The sequence below is a fragment of the Taurulus bubalis genome, assembly GCF_910589615.1.
Source record: "Taurulus bubalis genome assembly, chromosome: 13".
NCBI classification, from domain to species: domain Eukaryota; kingdom Metazoa; phylum Chordata; class Actinopteri; order Perciformes; family Cottidae; genus Taurulus; species Taurulus bubalis.
The window spans coordinates 13,054,861-13,077,018 of NC_136601.1; the positions used below are offsets into that span (position 1 = coordinate 13,054,861).

Genomic DNA, 22,158 nt, shown 5'->3' on the forward strand with positions numbered 1-22,158 from the left:
GGGTCCCAGAGCTATCTAAGGTCTGTGTATGTGTGCATGCTTTGGGTTTCTGCATTTCTCTGTGTGTGTGTGTGTGTGTGTGTGTGTGTGTGTGTGTGTGTGTGTGTGTGTGTGTGTGTGTGTGTGTGTGTGTGTGTGTGCGTCTGCAATTGCGCAGTCATACTGTACATGTGACAAATGAAAAATGATCTAAGAAACAATGAATTTGAAGCTTTATCTTCTCTACATATTGTTGTTAAGTTATCTGTGAATATCTGCATATGATAAAGTGCATCTTGCTCCTCCCAAAAAACAGTTCCTCCTCATTTGTCTTGCTGCCAGCAAGCCATTTGTCTCTGTCACACTGCAGAGGTGGCAACTTCGTTCATTATGGGATGTCAAAGAAAGGTTAGACCTCTCACACACACTAAGGAGTTTAATGTGGAGAAGGTCAGCAGTGCACACACAGGTGAGGAAGACACACAGAGAATCACACAAACACAAAACACACAGAGAAAACAAGAGGTGTGCACTGTGTGGGTGGACATCAATGTGTGAAAGAAAAGTCTTTATTCCCATAGAACTATGCTATGAAGTACCCTCACACGTGTTATACACATTACTTACACTTATATTCATAAATAGAAGGAGTTTGAATCATTAATGAAATGTATTCTGTGGGACCTTTTGTTATTGTCTCTCGACATCAACTCTTCTCCCATCAGCTTTTAGGTGGTCATTTTCATGTGTCTGGGTCTGGTTTGAGCAAATGTAGATTCTACATCACACGAAGCCTCCTGCTCATACTTTAAAGGATGGGAACATTTGATGCAGCACCTTCAAAAGAAGAAACACAAATTAATACTCTTGGGACCTGCTTTGAAATTCCTGCAAGCCTTTATTGACTCAAATACCAGGCTTTAAATTACCTTGCCTTGGGTAACCCTATATACATGCATATTTAGTTCATGGTCATTTTCTATCACATACATTTGACATGTAAATAATACCTTTAATTTGTGTAAAGTCTCTTCTTGATGTCAGGCCCAAAATGTACTTGGCTAACTTTTTTTTCTTCTTTTTTTTTAGCAAAAAAATCCAACTTTCAAAAGATTCTGAGAAGCAACAAAACAACAGCATGTGTGTCACACATCGGTTAAAGGCCTGGAGCAGGAAACGTGAACTGTGGTTAGAACGCCACCCAGTGGAAGAAATGTTGATGTACACAAAACCGTTGTATATTTATAAACAAGCATTATAATTCTTCAATGACCACACACACATGTCATAAAATCAAAATGATCTGTCTGAACAGTCAAACACAAATAATGAATTGATGTGGTGTCAATTAGTCTGAGGAGAAATATAATGCAACGCACAAGTATATACTGTAATGATGTGTTTCATTTTAAAACGGCAAGGAAAAACAAACAAAACAAAATATGTGCGCAAAATATGCATATTTGCGCACATTCTGTGCACTAAAGATGATTTGTTTCAAATAGATCTTATTGAATTTAGTTTTTATTGATACACAAGATCGCTGCCATGACAAAATATGTCGACTGTAAAGTATTGTATTTTACTGGGTTCTAAAATCAAAAGTGTGTTTGCTGACAGACTGTTCAGACAGGGTTGTCTTTATGTTGACTCTGAATGCTTGACCTGTGTGTGTGTGTGTGTGTGTGTGTGTGTGTGTGTGTGTGTGTGTGTGTGTGTGTGTGTGTGTGTATGTGTGTGTGTGTGTGTGTGTGTGTGTGTGTGTGTGTGTTTGGGGCGGTCTGCCAGAGCTCTGTATCACAGATAAGTGGATACCTTGAGTGGTCGGCCTGATGCTTGACACCAATCACGCCTCTCTGGTTTCTGGTAAATATCTGTGAAGGAAACTCTTGTTCACTCTCACGCTTAGCTCTGAAGACAGCTGATCAACAGCACAGTGCTCACACCCATTTCTGGTAAATCTGGTAAATTTTGCTACTTTTTTTACTTCTCTCTCTATCTTTGTCTTATTTATTGAGCAAAGGTTTACACACATGCCGAAAGGAAGGCTTTTCATAACAATGTAATACATATATTTGTGTTTCGCACCACTCTCAGAACCAACCGGGTTACAGCGCTCAGGAACAGGTAACACTGCGCTGTGTGATGTGAATACATATATAAGCCAGTTTGACCATGATCTATAATCAGTTAAAGCAAAAGTTAATACTTTTTTCCACCATTAAAGAGGCATTTCTACCACCAAGTATCATTCTTTCTCAGGCAAACGAGTAAAGCAGTACGAGCAGATGCTCAGTGCTACTTGGACATGAGTAGCATGAGGTTTGACCGCTCTGTGGAAACGTGAGTGAGATCAGCAGGAACAATTCAGTTGTTAAGCATTTACTTCATAATGTTTTTATTTGCAAGTGAAGGTCTTAGAACCATATTGTTCCCACTTTAGCACAGTGCCACTTTGACATGGGGTAGTAGTTCATTACTTGATAATAATAATAGTAATTTTAATTGTTTTGATTAGACAGATTTGCTCCATCAGTTTATTATATTCAGTTACCTCTTGTTGCAATTGAGCAGTGCACCTCTCCCTGAGTGTTATATGTAACCTGTTTTAATATGCTATTAAAGTGCTACAATTAATTTTCTTGAACATGTAATTATTTTTCCGTATTTTGATTCTATCTGGTTATGTTGCAGGGAAAAGGTTGTATATGTAATTGCTGCGCTTGAGAGGTTAAAGCCAAAACATTGAAACAAATGTGATGTCATTTTCACATCTTCTGAGCCTAAACCATGAACTACTTTTATGAAAAATGTATTAGTTCTGCCTTTAAATATTCAACTGTATCTGTATTAAAGTGGACACAAGAAAAGAAACTGAAAGGGGCACAAGATTATAGACTTGTTAGGACTTTTGGTAACAACAATCCACTTGTAAATTATAAATCAGTTAAATAAACAGAAACATAATATCTCACTATGAGTTTAACTGAATAAACTTAATATAAAAGGCTGCGTTTCGTGAGATTTACAGAGAAATGTATGTTAGTGTATATTTATCTATCTGTGAATAGATAAATAGAGAATAATAAAACATGTTCTTCATAAAAGACAGAATCAAAGAAATTAAAATGGTCCTTTTTTATAATTGAAAAATAAATGTTATTCCCTTGGGATTGTTGTCATTGTCCGATAACAAAATAGTTGCTTGCAAGTAATGACGATGTTTTGAACACTTAGAATTAATAGAATAAACTAATCCATATTTAGCAAATCTTGCATGTTGTGCTATTGGAAATCAGATTGGATTTAATGAGAGGAGAAAAGAATAATTTATTTCAGTTCTGGGAGAAAAATAATTATGTTTGTGTTTTGCATTCTGTGTCATTTCTCCAAAGGGGATGTTTACAGCTCCCTGACTTACCACTAGGTAGAGCAGTCACCACCCTTTCATCTCTCTATGTTTAGTACTTTCCTTTTTCTGTGACAACTGTGTGACTGGACAGTCTCAACTTTTGATGACTATAATTTTCAAAGGAACAGAGGTAAATATGGCTTTAATCACGAAAAATAAAGCATCATGAATTTAAACCAACTATTGCAATAAAGTACATTTGAACAATACAAATACTGTACCTTTGAGGATTGTGCCATCTCAAGATAAAATGTCTATTCAGTCTGGATTTATTCCTTACACTATACATTACGTTGCTTAAAATGCTTTCAATTTCTGCAGCGACCACAACAAGAGAAGGGTGAGAAACACAACAGAAAAAAAGTCACAAATTAGAGCTCTTAATGTATTTATTCTCCTAACGTATGCTAACGTCTTCAACGATTCTGCAAACATATAACAGTTTGTTGCATCTCTAATTAATGTGTAAGGTAGTTCAAAGGTTGTTGGTACCTTAAGAGAATACATTATTTATTTGTCTACTAGTAAAAAGAAGTTATACAAATTAACATACTGTTGAAGTGATAATTTGACATTGGGAATTTCAGATGGTCGACCACATTCATCTAATCAAAGGCAATGTAAATTTGAAACATAACACAATAGAGAGGTCGTCTTTTTAGTCAATCATGAAATTTGTCGTGAATCTTTATTTTTTCATAATTTAATTTGATCTTAAATACCTTTCAAAAATGACCATGTGTAATCTAATAAATAAATAGCTGCATGCTACTTAAATCCACCATGATCCACCAAATCCAAATGTGCTGAATTTCAAATTGTATGACAATACAGGTTGCATTAATTTCCACTAATATTGTCTTATTTCATAATAATTTGAAATGTGGTATAATGTGCATACAAAGTACACATACAATGACTTAATTGCATAGAGAACATTTTACACAGTGGATCTAGAGAAGAAACCTTAAACAAAGTTCTCCTTTACAAAACACCTGAAGTGACTTCCTCTTGCTTAGTGGTGACAAATGATTTCATAGATTCTTAAAGGTTGATACTCAGTTGCATGTGAAAGGGGTGTTATTGTCTAGTGTGAAGGTGGATTCTCACTTGCAATTGGAGGAGGGATTTTAAAGAACATGTAAAGAGCTGGAGTGAAGATGAGGACAGTGCCCAGTATTGAGACGGTGAGAAACGCCCACAGGAAGATCCTGTCCAGCACTTGAGCCACAAACTTCCAGTCTTGTACCACCTAGAAAATAGAGGAAATGTGAGATAGTACGACAGAAACAAATACAAACATTGAGCCCTTAGAGCCATTCTAATGATCAGCTCAATCTTTCTTGATAAAGCTAAACCAACCTCGCGGATGAAGTGCTCCTTGCGGATATGTCTGCTGATGTAGCGCACCGAGTAGACAGCCTTGTCCAACATGGTCGCCCAGGCCTCGTCTTCCTTCCCCTCAGAAGTTGTCTGTCCGTGGGATCCGCTGTTTGCCCTCTGGCCTCCTTTCCGACCTCCAGAGTGGGGTTTCAGCTCTGGGCTTTCGGGAGCCAGCTCTGGGTAATGGTAGCGGTCGGTGTGTCCACGCATGCACAGCAACCTCGGCAGCTTCTGGAGGAAGAGGTTACGAACCCACGGCGACATGGGGTGGTAGGTTGCTGAGGAGCGGTGGTGCACGTTGATGACAAAGACAGTGACAATGATTGAGAGTGTGACAAAGATCATGATGAACAGCAAGTACTCTCCGATGAGCGGGATCACCTTGGAGGAAGAGGGAATGATTTCCTCTATGACCAGGAGGAACACAGTGAGCGACACAAGCACAGAGGTGGAGAGTGACAGCTTCTCTCCTTCGTCCGAGGGAAGGTAAAACACCAGGACAGTCAGAAAGGACAAACCCAAGCAAGGGAAAATGAGGAAGAGTGTGTAGAACAACGGCAGCCTCTTCAGAATGAAGGAATACGTGAGGAACGGGTACGAATACATGTCGTCCTTTCTGTTCCCTCTGGCTCCAGTAGCATTTAGGATCTGCCACTCCCCATTATCGAAGAAGTCCTTCCGATCTACCTGGTTGTCTAATAGGACCAGGTCCACCATGTTGCCATCATATGTCCAGGAGCCAAACTTCATGGTGCAGTTCTGCCGATCAAAAGGGAAGAAGGTGACGTCCATAGTGCAGGCGGATTTGTAACTAGCAGGTGGCGTCCAGGTGATGACGCCATTGAACTTGACGATGGCTTTGGTCATCAGGGAGCCTTCGAACCGCCCATCAGCACTGAAGGAAGGTGGAACAATTTTACGCATTTATTGAAAATTAATTTATTTAAGTTATTTAAGTTTCACATGAAGGTAATATTCAGTCAGTTGCCCCATTCAAGCCTTCTTACTTCTCATACAGGACGATGTCTGGGAGCCAAATATTTTCAGAGGGGACTTTGATAGAAGTGATACCTCCGTATTTGTCTGGATTCCATCGCAGCTTGTAATCGGTCCACTCCTGGTCAACAAAAACACAGGACACAGGATGCAGTATCGTTACTCCTAGACTAAACAATATTCAAGTTTCAATTTGCATTTATTTTACATTTATAGGCATCACATTTCATGAAACATCTTTTAATATTGTCCCTGGATTCATGTTTTACACAAAACAACAAAGAAATACTACAATTGTATAAATATTTCATAGGGTTGGTTTAGAGGGAAATGCAACTCCTTTTTAAATTGTTTGTTTTTACAAAGAAAAATCAATGTCTTTTAGTCAAATTCAGTTCTGTCAAGTTAATGCTATGGGATAATACTTAAATACAAAACGAATTTCCTGCGTTATACAACCACAAATATTTACATTTATCAGACAGAACAGAAATAAATAGTCATGAGTGTAGATTGTGTGAACTTATTTACAAAGTGAACTTATTTTACAAAATGTAGATTGTAATTGACACTAGATAATCCATATAAATACCATCATGTTCCTTCTTATAAAACTATTACACTATTGTGTAACTATTAGCTTGTGTCTTTTCCTTGACCTTTGGCTTATGAATTGATGGGAAGAATTTCGCCTCACTTGGTTTCTATGGCTTGCTCACCTGCCACAGCCAAACGTTGGTTGTCATTAGCTGGTTCTTCTCATCCTAAAACAGACAAAGTAATATCAACAGTAATATTTAAAAATGGGAGAAAGTGTAAGGTTATTACACATGATCCAAATTCAAACAAAAGTGTTTACACATCACCAAAATTCAAAACATATGATTAAAACCTTCTGTCACAACCTTATTGTCAAGTCTTTGCTAAACCGACCAAAATGTACAAAAAGTAAAAGTGGCTGGGAATGAGGCTCTGATATTACTATATGAGTAAAACAATTTTCAGATACAGTATTCATCAACATATAATACAAATGTACAGATAGTGGTAATGTGAGATAATCTATCAGTTGTGTTCACATGAATATGTTTATCCCTTCAAACTAAAAGTCAGAACATATCTTGAGGTTATATCTGAAATGTGATCTGGGTGCTTCCGTCACGATATTAGATTTGATTAGCTGACGAGATATGAAGCTTGGTTGAAAGTTAACAAAATCATCCGTTTCCCTTGCCATGAAATCAGAGACAATGTCATTTACCTGTCTCTGTCTGCCACTTCCTTAGTAAACAAGAATAAGAAACATAAAACCGGAGGTGGGTGCAGTGAACCCTGGAGCTGAAGCAATATAAATGCAGGGGGAGGTAAATAGATGAAGACAGGAATAGAGATATGAGAGTGGTTAACACAGGTTCATTTCCACATCACTGGAGGTGAGTTGGAAAAACAAGGGGGAGACTGAGAGCAAAAGACTTGAGAGAAATAAACAGTAGAGAGATACACAAAGATGTAGCTGTTCAGTTGTTTCCAGACCAGGCCACAGCTGTCAGACTGAGTTGAATGGTTTAATGATCACATAGAGCAGAGGTGAACCATAACCTAATACAGAGCCATGCACAGTAGCAGCCCAGTGACGCTCAGGGTATGGACATAGAGGAGTGTAGCGGTGCTGCTGTCTTTCTGGTTCGCTCGCTTTCCCAAAATCCAACAGATTATTCACCTAAGTCTTTCCTCTCTGCTGCAGTGGGAGCTTTGTTTAATTCATCACTGATTGTCTTTGAACAGCATGTGTTAGTGTGAAAGGATGGAGAGTTAAATCTAAACTGGGTAAGATTAATATTTTAAGCCAAGAAGAGCGGCTCCTCCATTAGAGTCCTCCATTTTCTCTTCTTGGACACCTAAACCATCGCAGCCTATCACAGCCAGCCGCTGAAATATTAAAGGAACACTCCGGAGACGGAGACTGTGTGGTTGTAGATATGAAGAGTGTTCCAGATCTATTTCAGGACCACAGAAAGCGCCACACTGTCAAGCTGCCAGTGGCCTGTTTGGTTTCAGCACCACAGACGCTGCTCGGCATGCGAGAAAAGAACAGCCTTTGTTCTTTTTGATACATTTTCATGTGTCATTCTATTCTTTTGACGGATAAAGCTAGACATGTTCTATGTTTTTGTTGTTGTCAACTCTAAATACTTTTCGGCTTCACCACTATATCTTTGGCTCTCACTCCCACACCCACTGATTCCTAACGATGGCATGAATTTAAAAAAAACTGGTCATTATAGATACACAAACATCCTTTTCTTAAAAAATACTTGAAATTAAAGGCAACATTATTTCCTATATTTTGTAGCAAACGTAAGCTAAAAAGGAGTAAATTGTTCATTGCTGGAGACTATTTATAGATGTGTTGCACTAGCATGGATCATGGTAATGAAGGACATTTTCACTCAGTGATTCAGTTATGTGTTTTTTATCGGTTTGAGACAATAATGGAGGTCTATGGTACGCAGGAAAACGCTATATCAGGCTTTGACTACACACATAAAACTGACTTATAGTATATATTAATTGTGGGTTTTGTTTTTTCATTTGATTTCTTGCCAATATGAAAAATATAGAGTTAGCCCCAGACTCATCCTTTAACATCCGCATCATGATGAGGTTAAATATACAATTAAAATAAGCTATTTGTTTTGACAAAGTGTTGAGTTTAACACCTTAATTTAACAACATTTCTCGCAAATAGATTCCAAACTTTTTTGTTTTTAAATGCTATAGTATATACTGTATGTTACATTCATATTCAACATTTAGTCATTGAAGTTGTAACATGCTTAAATTGAGCAAAATATTGAACAAACTATGACATTGGTGATATTAATACATTTCTATGGGATTGACCTATTTGGTCTAAAAAGTTACTGCACCATAGGAACGAGAGCTTTTAAATAAAAAAATGTAACTCAGAGGGTGTTGTGGAAAACTCAAAGTGTGCTTGTAGTTTATATCCACTAGTGGGATCCAAACTACAAATCTTCATAGTCATGAAAACAGAAGTGCATGGATATGTGCTTGTGATTGCAGGTGTGTTCTCACCACATCGACCAGCTGGGAGATCTTGAGTCCAAAGCGTACCCTCACAGTGTCGTTGACATGCTGGATGGGCCTGACCCAGCGCTGGTAGCCTTGGAAAAGGTTCCTTAGGAGGGCGTCCTCCATCTCCGCCAAGGACACAAACTCACTTGGAGCTGAAACAAAGAGGAGGAATGTGTATTTAAAACTGTTCATTAATTAACTAAGATGTTGTGGTAATTGGTGAATGAAGTAAAATAGAGTTATCTCACTGACAAAAAACAAACAGACAAAAGAAAGCAAAAATCTCTCCTTTTATTTGGAGTGTTGAACTATTTTATAATCCCTCTTGTTGAGTATTTTTTTTTATCTTTTAAGTGGGTCAAAGGTACAATCTGAGAGTAAACTATTGGTTGGCAGCAGCATCGTGACATTCAGATACTTTGAATTTCTTCTTCCTCATTTCTCACTTCTACACACTTTGAAAGTATATTTCAGCACCATGGACAGTAGCCCTGCTTAAACTGCGATGGATATAGTGTCAAGATTGTAAAGTGCGTTCAGTTAATTTAACTGAGTACATCCTTAAATGTGTTCCTTTATGTGAATCATGTTTAACACCACAAGGAAAATAAAATTAGCAAACAAAAGTGTATTGAACAAGTTGTTTCCCTCCAAATTCAGATAATCTTCATCCAATTTGCTGTAAAATTCCACTGGAAAATCACAGCAATCATAACAGTCTAGTTGTGTATGGTCAGGTATTGTAGATATTCACACTAGGGGGGGGGGAATGAATGATGCAACTGTATGCCGTCACAAATGGAGAGGAAGGGGTTAGAGATAATATAAGTTGGGCAGTCAGCACATCAGTCAGCCTGAGGCGATGCAATGTCTCTGGAGGGACAGAGACAGTAATGTAGACAAGGGACAACTATAATGTCAGACACCAGGGACGTCAAGTGCAAGAGCTGATGTGGAGAGGAGGAGTGTGGACCTGCAGCTGGTTTCTCCATCTGGCTTCACATCTGTCTGACTTTATCTGGACCCATGGGTGAATAAAAGTATCCACAAAAGCTAACATAACACCAGAGGTAGCAGTTATGCTGTATCACCTCTGTCTGTGCTTCCAAGGACTCAGTGAGAGGTGCTGGGAGCTGGACACTGACACCTGACACCTACAGTATGTTTGTCTGATGAACAATCAGCTTCAGCACAACAGAGCCAGGCCGGGCCTTTGTTCTTGATCTGATGAACTGCTGAAAATCTTAGTGGAAATAACTCAGGTAAATCTGATAACGTGTATTTATGTGATATATTTTTTTGGTTTCAACTAGTTTATGTCTGCTTATATAGTGGCATCCCGATAAAATAAGAAGAAGGGGAGGACATGTTTTCTTCGAGTAGAAATAGTCGTAACAAATAACATGAATTCGGGGAAAGTAACTCAATTAACGCGGATTCTGTAACAAACTGCGGCAAAGCACCAGCAACCTACTTTTGGCTACACGCGATGACTGAAGTCTTACTTTCTGGGTTGCGAAGCTAATTTCGCATGTTTTTCAGACATGACACGGTCTGTCTGTCCAAACATAAACGATACCGTAAGTGGATCCCCCCAAAACATATGAAGAAAAACACATCAGAGTTCCCTTACCGGCCATGTCGGCGAGGGACAGCGGGCAGAGGAGGAGGAGGAGCACAGTCAACTTCATGATGCTGTCCGACCGAGCGCTCCCACAGCCTCCCGTTACCACCGGCTGTTCAGCTGGAGAGGAGGACTACAGCGCACACATCGAGGTGGCAAAGGCACCGAGGTTTCCATCAGTTGTGATCAACATCATGCGGCAAAACAAGCCCTCCCTCTGCTATAGTTTCACGTATAGAGCCGGGGTCCGGTGTGAGTGTGTATGTGGCCGGTGTGCGTATACTGTGATTCTGGTTGAGGAGTCACGAGGAGCGGCTGTCGGCGGACGACGACGAGGAGGAGGAGGAGGAGGAGGAGGAGGAGGGATACCCGGGTGGGGCTTAGAGGTGGAGTTTTAAAAGCCGATCTGAAACGTACGGTTTATATTGTATCTCTGTGTTGCTGTTCTGCTTAGAAATGTCTATTTATGGTATAAAAACATTATAATATTCCTGATCGGGAATATGAAGGGAAACTTCAAGTTGTGCAGTGTATTTTTTAAAGTGCACATTTCACTTAAGTCTTGGAGTAATTCGCCCACATATAATGACTGTTGTAACATTTGCATCGTTTCCTTTTTAGGAGCATAATTGTGTTGTAATTGTTTTGGCGTGTGACACAGACTGGATGGCATGAGACTTAATGGCTGAGACCTTGGCTGTACATCCCCCAGTAATAAAGTAATAGCCCACATTCTAACTGGCAGATGAAGTGAGATCAGCTGCGTATATATATGTCACTGTCTCGGCTCCTCCACTGGAGAGCGCTAATAGGAACACTAACACAGGACATCATGCTGTTAGAGACGACATGACAGGAGAGGCATTTTCTAACATTTAAAGATTCCCTCTAGCTACAATTTAATTTGTGATTTAGAAATTACATGGCAGCTATGAAATGGAAAAAAAAGACTATTGTAATATTCCAATTGGAATGCATCTTTCTTCTTACAGTATCAGGTTCATGGTTTATGTGTATTAATTTGCCATGTCATTAATCATGATATTAATTTAACAGGACCACTTTGTCAAGAATCATATTTGGTGTGGCCTAAATGATACTGCATAGTCCTCTACCTGACAACAGGTTTTTAAATCCATAGAATTTTATAGCGTAATTTTCTCCATGACATTATTATTTCATTCAAGTTGCTTTATGGATATTGAGTAGATCCACTAAAACACAAATATGCTTCAGTATGAAAAAATTATGTCAGAACTGACCATGGAAAAAGTTTAAATCTGCTCTACTTTCAAAGCGCATCACTCAAGCATTTCGCAGAACCTAAACATAAAACACAATTCACTTTTTACATGCCCAGAGCAGAAACACACACATCTGTGTTTCCCTGTTGTGCGGCCTATCGTGTCCTATCAGGGAACCAGCTCAGCAGCACACACTCTGTCACATGCAGACGTCTCCAGTGTCAGACACTCAGTCAGCCATAAGAGCATTGTTCATCCCAGGGTGCATTTCTTTGTCTGTATGCTTAAATCACACCTATAGACAGAGCAACATGTGAGCGTGTAGGGAGAGCACAGAGCACAGACTCATGGGAACATCACCAAAGACCACAATGGATGTGTGAGGTGTTGTTGTCAGCGCAGCAGGTTGAGCGACCAAATGCTGCATCACAATTATGTAACACTTTTGATCCTTTTTTTTTCTCTCCTATCGTTCTCGTCCTTTTTCCCCTTTAAGCACACACACACACACAACAAATATTACATGAGTGACACTGTAGCTAGCACTCGAAAATGTCTGATTCACACACAAAGAAAAGGGAAGATAAAGAAAAAGAAGAGAACGGAAAAAGAGCACTGACAGCAACGTAAACTCACTTACATCCCCACATGAATCACATAAATCACAGCTGAGAGCAACAACTTTTGATGAAGAAATGTGCAACTGACTTCGAGAATACAGCAAACATAGTAGAAAAAAAGTAGAAGTGAGAAACAAGCCGTTGATTAAAAAAAATAATAATACAGTTTAGTGTCTATGAGCTTGGCAGCTTTCTGCATTCAACAACATAAATAACTGTCCAAAATATTGGTTTTAGCAATCAACCAAGCAAACACACCCCCTGTTCAAAGAGGCACAGCAAACATGGGTAAAAGCGTGGATGCTTTTCCAGGTTCAGGATCATGACCTTCCTCCTTCAATTTGCATGTCACATGAACATGCCAGAAATGATAATGGCATTAAGAATTAAGATGTTTCTTTAACAAACTCATCTCAGCCTTTCTAGTTCTACAAAAAAGGATTCTGCTGTAACAAAGTATGTGAACAGCAGTCGCCACAGCAGTTGCCATTTGATGTATATTTACTCTTTGTGCATTGGGGTTAGATGATAATGACAATTTATATGTGTCATGAATCCAGCATTCATGTTCGGCCAAAGTGGGTTTTTCTACCCTTTTAGTTTAACCAAATCTCATCAAACCATGAGAGGATATGAAAAGATTGATTACTTGCATTTTATAAGTCCTACTTTACATGTAGATGTTTTTTTTGCTCTGCTCTGCTGCTTCATAATGTTGCCTAGATGGTAAATCTAACATCAGTTAAAAATGACGCCAACAATTGCACATTTACAGCGTTGTTGATTAATGTGCAGTGTCCCCATGAAGATTGCTACACATATTGAACCTTGCAAATTGTTTCAGTTTTATGTGAAGATGCTTTCAGAATCTTAAGAAAAGTAATCAATTGGCAGGTTCCTCTGGAAGGCTGCAGAGTTCATTGTTAATGGTTTTCATTGGAACTTTCTTGTTCCAGTTCCAGCAAAAACTGTTGATAGTCAGGTGGGTCTGTGGATTATAAGTAAAGGACACAATAGTTTCAAATACAGGCAGAAACCTGTGCAACTGTTGTCTTAAAACCTGACAAATAAAAGCACAACCTCTGCATGGCTGGATTTAGTGATTTGGTTGAAATGACAGTAAGGGAGAAGGATATATGAGTGAATGCAGGCTTGTTCCTCACCACTATGAGAAGATAAACATGTAACACTCAAAATGTAGACGAACAGACTCCAACACACTCACACACACATTGTGCATACATTTTGAAGTTAACCAGGCATGAAGCACACATTTTTTGTGTGTGTATTTTATTATCGCTCTCTCACTCTGAATGTCACACACTCTCTCTCTCTCTCCTCTTCTGTGGGGCGAAGTGACAGGGATAACGGGAGGCTGATTATCACAACGAAATTATCCTGATTTTCTGCTCCACTTGGAGCTGTGGGGCGGGCAGCTGCTGCCTCTGAGATCGTCCCATCCGCCTCTAATCATTTGGAAACATAAATTCTCGCGGGCTGGAAACCTGCCGGTCCCTTAACAGATGACTGTGGGCAGCTGTACGGTGTGTGTGTGTGTATGTGTGTGTGTGTGTGTGTGTGTGTGTGTGTGTGTGTGTGTGTGTGTGTGTGTGTGAGAGAGAGAGAGAGAGAGAGAGAGAGAGAGAAAGAGAGAGAGAACAGAAAAGGAGAATACACTTTCTGCATGTGTGCTCTGTGTGTGTGTGTGTGTGTGTGTGTGTGTGTGTGTGTGTGTGTGTGTGTGTGTCTGTGTGTGTGTGTGTGTGTGTGTGTGCGTGTGCTCTGTGTGTGTGCTCTGTGTGTGTGTGTGTGTGTGTGTGTGTGTGTGTTGTGTGTGTGTTTGCCACGCGTTGTTTGTGTTTTCTCAGCTGGTTGTTGAGCTCATAATTAAAGTCTGCATAATTAACTTGATGCAGAAATATTTAGTAAATGAGAGGAAACACAACAGCCATGTCTCTTATGGTTTGTGGATTTAATCTTAATCTGTTTGTTATTTTTAGGATTAAAAAAAATGGTGAAAAGGGCAGGAGAGACATTCTACAAGGGGAATCAAATCTCACACAAGCTTCAAAGAAAAACACAAAGTCAGTGGGCTCAAACATGCTAATACTATTAGCCAACTGAAGCTAGCAGCAGCACTTTGAGTGGAAACCCTGATAACGTTGTAAGCTTTGGTTCATCGATGGAAGCCAAAGCAGCTTTTAGAGGAAGCTAACTTTTTCTAAATTAGTCAAACTTTTAAGTGATCTGATGTTAAAAGCCAGATGAGAGTGGGAAAGTCACTGGGGATTTTGCCAAAAATCCCTAAAAAGAGAAGAAAATGGAAGAATAGGGAAAGTAGTGATTAGGAAAAAGTGGCTATTCAGCATGAGACCATCACATTCTGGGATGGATGACTTTCAGTGTCAAATCAAATGTTAATCATAAGAGAGTTTCATGTCAGTTCCAGACGGTTAGCCGCAAACTGAGCCGTCTCATTCAGCAGACACTCACACACAAAATATTTATTGACTTCTAACATGATACGTCTCACTCTTATTTTCCTTTTGTCTTCATCTGACTGACGCAATGACAAGAAAAGGCCACTGATTGTTTGAAACGTATCCCTGGCGGACAGAGTTACACTGCCTCCTTCAGATAATAGACTGTAGGAATGACTGAGGGACAAAAGCTATGTGTGTCCATTTAAAATAATAATGGTGTGTGTTTGGTTTGACTTGAGTCTTTGAAGATATTTCAGACAAAAAAATTATGAAATCAAATTATATCAGTTATTTTTCCTTTCTGGGCATAAAATATACCAATATAGTGTTTTTAAGTATTACCATTTTTTGGCAATGCGGGTCAGTTGGTCACCTGATCCACTGAATTATCTCAGCATCTGCTGGATGATTATTATTTTGTATCGACATTTAAATCCTCACAACGACTGGTGGTCTTTTCACTTCTAGTGCCCCTTATGAGGTCGACAATTTGGGTTTTGAATCAATTTCCCCTGCAAATAGTGACTGGATCTTCATGAAATTCTGTACAAATAGTCAATATCCTACTCCTCTTTTTATCTTCTGACTTTTCATCTAGCATCATCATGAGAGTGAATGTTTTTGTTCAGGGGGAAATGTCTGCAACTAACATTTTCAACTAACACAATCATCAGGGAAAGTTTCGCTCTGTCCAATACTTTGGTCTATGACAATTTACCGGAAACTAAACATCTGCATGCTAACATTCTCATTGTGACCATATTGTTGACCTTAACATTTAGGTCAAAACGCCGTAGTGTAGCCTCACAAGTAAAGCTCAAGAGACAGAATATTTCAGCTTTTGTTTTTAATATTTCTTTACAAGTCGTGCCTTAACTGAAACATGAACAACTGCATATCCCTGTTAGGCTAAAAAGAAAATGTCAGATTGACTTACCTGATTGGTCCAATCATTTTCAAATACTTATTTCAATCAACATGACAATTTGTCATTCAACAATCAAAACTTCTGACAGCTCTCCATGTTAATGTGCATATGTCATTGTGGCCTCTGGCATCTAATGTATATGCTGTTTGTGTGTGTGTGTGTGTGTGTGTGTGTGTGTGTGTGTGTGTGTGTGTGTGTGTGTGTGTGTGTGTGTGTGTGTGTGTGTGTGCGTGTGTGTGTGTGTGTGTGTGTGTGTGTGTGTGTGTGTCTCTGTCAGTAACATTTAGTCCAAAGCCAGTTGGGAGAGAGTGAATGAACTCTGGCACACCAAAGATGTTGCCATGTTGCCATCAGATGTGAGTCAGCTGTGCTTTGTGTGCATGTCTCATCTGTATTTGTTCACATAAGCATGAGTGTCTCTATGTGTGTGTGTGTGTGTGTGTGTGTGTGTGTGTGTGTGTGTGTGTGTGTGTGTGTGTGTGTGTGTGTGTGTGTGTGCGTGTGTGTGTGTTTGAGCATGTGCTTGCGTGATATGTAAAAAATCATGACTGTCCACTTGTGTTGGTCAATGTATGTGTGGTCCATATTTGTGTCTGTGTTTGGTTTATCGGCCTGCGTACAGTACAGCATTCTTTGTATTTGTGAGGTGCTCTGTATATCTGTATGTGCATGTATATATATGTGCTCCGGTGATGTGATTGCTGCTCAGGGCTTTGCACCCCGGGGTGTCAACAAAGAAGACGGCTGGGTATGCGTTTCGTCTCACGGTGTCTGTCTCTGTGTGTCAGTGCCCATGAGGAGTTCAAAGTGCTTGCTGTCCGAGGAGAAAACCGTCTCCATTTCTCATCTCAAGTAACAGAAATGTTGTGTAACCTTCAATTGCCTCTGGACAAGACGGACGGATAATAAGGCACCTTCTGCCACGCATCTACATATGCAGTGTGTCACATTCACATATAGCCTCGGCGAGGCCTTCAGACAAGTCTTGACTCCACTGAGCTCTTGGTAGAAGATTTCACATTGTATTTACATCCACACCCTGATTCCTAACCTGTTCTTAACATGCAATGTGAAGAGCAAATGCATAGTTGAATGACACCAAATTGTATTAGCAAATGCAACAGAAAAAAATCAAAGATCAGTCTAACTGCTGTTCATCATGAGGTTCAGAAGACAAACAATAACATCACTGGACCCTATATTTGTTTCCTCATCCAAATTGCTGTGTGTGTTCTTTCCAGCAGCTTTCACATTAACCTTGAACCCTTATTTTTACTCCACATAAGGTCCAACAGGTTAGAATAAGGCTTTAAATATCCACCAGTTCACCCAGCATTTAAGCTCTCTAAAAGTAAATATTGGAGAATTAGTGCATGTCTTTTTTATTACCTATGTTTAAATGGGAAAATACCGCTAGAAGTAATATATTTAGCAACAGTGTATGTTGGTGAAACTGTCGCAATGTACTGGACTGAGAACATGGATGGACAGAAGAGGAGTTGATTTTATGTCTGGAGAGGTTTGAGAATGGTCTTTGCTTATAACCCAAAACATGTGGTATCTATTTGAACTACCTTCCCCGCCCTTCATCCATTTAATATATGTTTGCATGGAGCATCACATGAAATGTAAGAATGTTTAGGAGGACCTGGACTATTAGCTTGAATAAAAGCTGAATAATTTCATGAAATGTGTTAAAGCAAATGTGTGAAACTGTTATATTATAAAGATATTATAGATATTATATAGTTATTACAAATTTCTCTCTGGTGATTTAATAAAAGGTCTGAGTTGGAGACTTTCTAGCTGGCCGGTAATGTTGTGTAACAGCCTTCCTGCTTTTTTTTTTAACACCGTTATGGGCAGCAGTTGTGTCACTGCGCTCACAGGGGATGTGAGATTTCAGGGATCTGTTCTGTTGCAGATCCTGTTTGAGTTGCAGAGCTGATCTCTGCTGTTGCTGTCCAAGCTGCTGATCTGATGAGTGGTTCTCAACTTGGGCGTTTGTGATCCCCAAAAGAGCTGGAATTTCCTAAAGGTTGTGGGAAAAATGCATAATATTATTAATAAAATAACATATTTTAGACTGGGAATGTTTTTTTTACAATACATGGCTTGTACCAGTGACACAAGTGATGCCTCAGAATATATTTTATTGTGTGCACAGGGGATTTCCAGCTGGATAGTGCCTGGAGCACATTGGACAACACCTGGGGTCGCGAACACCAACCTGATAATTATGTGAACCTCTGCTATACAGCACACATTGAAATTAGATCAGATCCTGAAAAAACAAAAATTAAGAGTTTTTACTACTAAATAGATTACTTTTGTTGTTGTTTTAGAATACCTTTTCGAGAGATAATAAAATGACAGAGATGAAGTTAAAGGAATAGTTCAACATTTTGGGGAATATGCTTATCCGCTATGTTGAGAAGGTTGATGGCTCCCTCTAAGACCAGCAGCCAGTTAGCTTAGCATAGCATGAATCACTATGAGGATGATGGACAACTGGCAAAGACTCTGTACTGTTAAAGTACAAGAGTACAAGGTTGTATGGTTTTGTATTTGTTATTGTACAACAGGGTTGCACAACGAAAATCCGATTGTATTCCCATTTTGCTATATCGGGAAAAAAAATTATATAAGAGGGTGAAGGATGAGTTAAGGAGTCCCGTAGCCAGAGGAAATAAGCTGTTTTGAAGTCTGGTGGTATGGCAGCTGATGCTTCTGTATCTCTTTACAGACGGCAGCAGGGTGAACAGGATGAGGCTGGGATGCTTTCTATTGATCAATCTTAACAATCTGCTCATTCTTGAGTTAGCACGCTTTCTTGATGGTGCAGTTGTCATAAAAAGCAGGTTACATAGTAAAGATCTAAGTTGCATTTCCTCCTACTGTTATATTTTAAATGTACCTGATATCCCACATATGAAAACCATGCACCGCTGAATGCCACTATGTCACTGTGAGCAATATAGCAGAAACCCACACAGGAGGAATACCATACAGCTATTTTAGGGTGATAAAGAGGGGCAGTGTTTCCCTTATCATTTTTTTATCAAAAGATTTAAGGTCAAACAAATATAATATTTATGTGCCCTGCTGTCAACCTCTCCTGTTCAAGCAATACAGGTCATGTAAAGATGGCAAGAAGAAGAAAATAGCATGCACCAGATAAATTCATATGGCTCCTCTTATTAGTAAGGTACAAGCACATATTTATCTAAAAGTTAATGTATTTGTACAATGTAATGTATAATGTTTGCTCTCAAACCCCCCAAAAGTGCCAGAAGCATTTTCTGTTGTTCCACCAAATTCCAAATTCTAAGACAATGTTTCTTCATCTATGAATATTCATCTGAGAGTAAAATTAGATGCCTGCTCTTTGTGAGCATGTGTGAGTGTGTGGTGCTGTCTTCTACTTCAAGAAGCAACCAGTTATGTGTATGAGAGGACCCTGCATTATGTGTGTGTTCAGGAGTCTCCGATTGGAATGAATTATTTAGAGGAGAGTCTCTTTTACTTATCCACGGTCGACTGGCCGCCGGCACATACCGTTCTGCTCTTGACGGCACAAGAGACTACCCTAATTCACCATCCACCCTCCTGCAGTAAGCCCCCGTGTCACCCTTCAACCCCACTCAAAGTTTTCCCAGCATGCTCCAGTGTCCCACTGGAGAATTAACCCTCTGTGCAGCCTTGCTTCTTGGTAGATAGGGTTCACAGAACTACTGAAGAAAGACAGCAGGAGACAGAGAAAGAAGGACAAGTATGAAGAGAGACATGCAATAATAAGTTGTTTTTATTTCAAACCCCAAAAAACAAGTACAACAAGTAAGTCATGTAAAAAATCTATCATTAATTTTTTTCAAAAAGTTTGATCACAAAACGAAATGAGATCCAACAGGCACATGCGCTTTGACAAGTCCGTCATCTTGAAGTCCTGTTATCCAGAAGCCGAATGCTAACAGTCAGCGTCAACAGTGAAGACTCATGTAAAATATTCATTGATGTGGCCGGCTTAATAATGTATTATGCCTCAGTTTAGCACCCAGAGCTTTGCTGTGCTCTGCTTTGCTCTGACTGCCTCACAGTACTTGGAGTCCAATCATTCAAGAAAGATGTACTGCTTTCAAATAGGAAGCTCACTCCATTACATATTTAGATTAAAATGGCTGAAGCTCTCTAGTAGCAGCTGATTGGTGTGTCTATCTCAAACAATTGTATAAGTGGCCTTCAGAAATGTCTTAGTTTAGGAGGATTGTGAGAGTTAGTGTCGATCAGATTTAAAAAATGAAGCAGTGTTGAAAAAAAAATAACATCATTGGCAGTCTTAACTATTTAATTTCCTGTTAAAAGTTGGAAGGGCAGCCCAATAAATTGGATGGAGATCCACTGAGGAAAAGTGCATGTATCGCGCACAAATACTGTCCAAATATAGCTGGAGTAGCTGGTTCTTTGGCTGATCTCTTCATTTTCTGACAGCCAGGCACGGATGTGACCCTGTCAAGCAGCAGACTGAGACTGATAGGATACTATGTGTGCACTGCTGCTGCTGCATTTTCATATTTTTAACTCAGCCATCCCATAATCCCCATGTAGTGAGAGCTATGCTGCTGAGTGGCACATGGACTCACATACCATGCACACTCAAGTCACTGTCTTACTCTCTCTCTCTCTCTCTCTCTCTCTCTCTCTCTGTTTTCCCACGCTTACTTCCGCAGGTGACATATGTAATCTTCCTCTTCCCCTTTTGGACACACACACAAACAGAAACGTGCACACGCTCATTCAGTACTCACTAGTAAGGATTAAGTTTGAGTGGTTGTTCGGAGCCACAGGGTGGACCAATTCAAAGCAGAGTCATACTCCAATTTGGCTGGAGGGGGAAAGGACTGGGTTTTCACCACCCTGAACTTTCAGTGTGTGTGTGCATATGTGTGTGTGTGTGTGTGTGTGTGTGTGTGTGTGTGTGTGTGTGTGTGTATGTGTGTGTGTGTGTCAGTGCTGACAGGCACATTCAGATTCACCCGTGACCTTTGATAAAGAGAAGGAAAGAGGGATAAGTCAGAGGAAGAAGGGAGCTTCAAAGGAAAAATGCTTTGCTGTGCTTTTGCTTCGGAGACGCAGTTCTGATCACTTTACCCAACGCACATCAGTATGTGGGACTGTGTGTCAAACTGTTTCCTCAAGAAGCACAGCAAACTATACAGCTCACCCTGAAACTGCTGGGGTTATTATGGAAAATAATCTTCAAAAATATGTTTCCTAGAATAATAGTTATTATATCCCAAACTATAAATAATAGTAAGTCTGTTGTAGATAAAGAGGAGAGATGACAGTAGACAGAGATGTCATTCATTTGCCCTTTGGTGACATTGAGCTTGATGTACGGTGGCTCAATGAGCGTTTTCAGTTTGAGGCAGAGCAAATTAAGAAAATGCATGCAAATAGAAACAACAAAATAAAAATGGATGCAAATGGCTCAGATATGCAGCGCTTGTTGCTGCTTTTTGTGGATTCTAAAGCAGCAAATGCTGCTGGCCAGAGACAAACTGGGGACATTGTGGTCCATGGTCGGCATCTTAACCCAAATGCAATCTATTTAATAATTTTAGAAGTTTAAAGGGGCTAAATAGAATATCCAGTGCATTATTATATCAGCAAACAACTATTTGCGTTGTAAAGATATCGTGGAGTCGACCTGAGCAGATAATTCATTCTCTCCCTCCTTCTGTGCATGTGAGCTCATAGTCGCCATGTTGAGAGCTGTTTAAAGGCAATAGAAATGGTCAAACTCATATATAGCATATTTAAAGTGTTTCACAATTCAAATACGTTTAAAAATAAATAAAACAGATCTAAAAAAGCACACAATCGGAAAAGTAACATAATAATAATAATAATACAAATGTATTTAATTAGAACCTATTCTTTATTTACATATGGGTGCTGCACATTTTTTCTTTGTCTTATATAAATACATGAAGACCATTCATTTCTCCCATCCTCTGATCTTGTGCACTCCTCAATACCTAACGCTTTAGACTGTCAGTGACCAGCAGCTAAAAACTCAATGAGCTAGACCTAATTCAAAATACTGACCCCCTTCCTTCTCCAAGTGTACTCTTGAGACCCAGCTGCAGAAGCTGGTAGAGAAATGTCTTGCTCAAAGGTGTATTCTGTGGGTGACTGAGCAATATTCCATCAGTTCCTTACACACATTTTTGATTCCAGTCAAGTGTATCACTGTTGCCCCCGGTCCATGCTAAAACTTCCACTCAAGATCAAAGGTTTTTATCTTAGATATTAAACAACAATCATTGAGTCTGTTATATAATGAGAACACTGACACCAGAATCATCCATCTGTCAATGACAGATCTTT

The 22,158-nt window shown here is 39.5% G+C and overlaps 1 protein-coding gene across 1 annotated transcript; it reads right to left on the reverse strand.

Moving 5' to 3' along the window:
- Positions 1-4,478: 4,478 nt before the first annotated feature.
- LOC306745919 (neuronal acetylcholine receptor subunit non-alpha-3-like) lies at positions 4,479-10,560 on the reverse strand (the record flags this gene model as incomplete). The annotated part of the gene is made up of 6 exons (XM_079228783.1): positions 4,479-4,643; positions 4,754-5,669; positions 5,782-5,891; positions 6,490-6,534; positions 8,870-9,021; positions 10,503-10,560. 6 exons carry the CDS (start codon positions 10,558-10,560, stop codon positions 4,479-4,481), a joined length of 1,446 nt encoding a protein of 481 aa, XP_079084909.1.
- Positions 10,561-22,158: the final 11,598 nt, after the last annotated feature.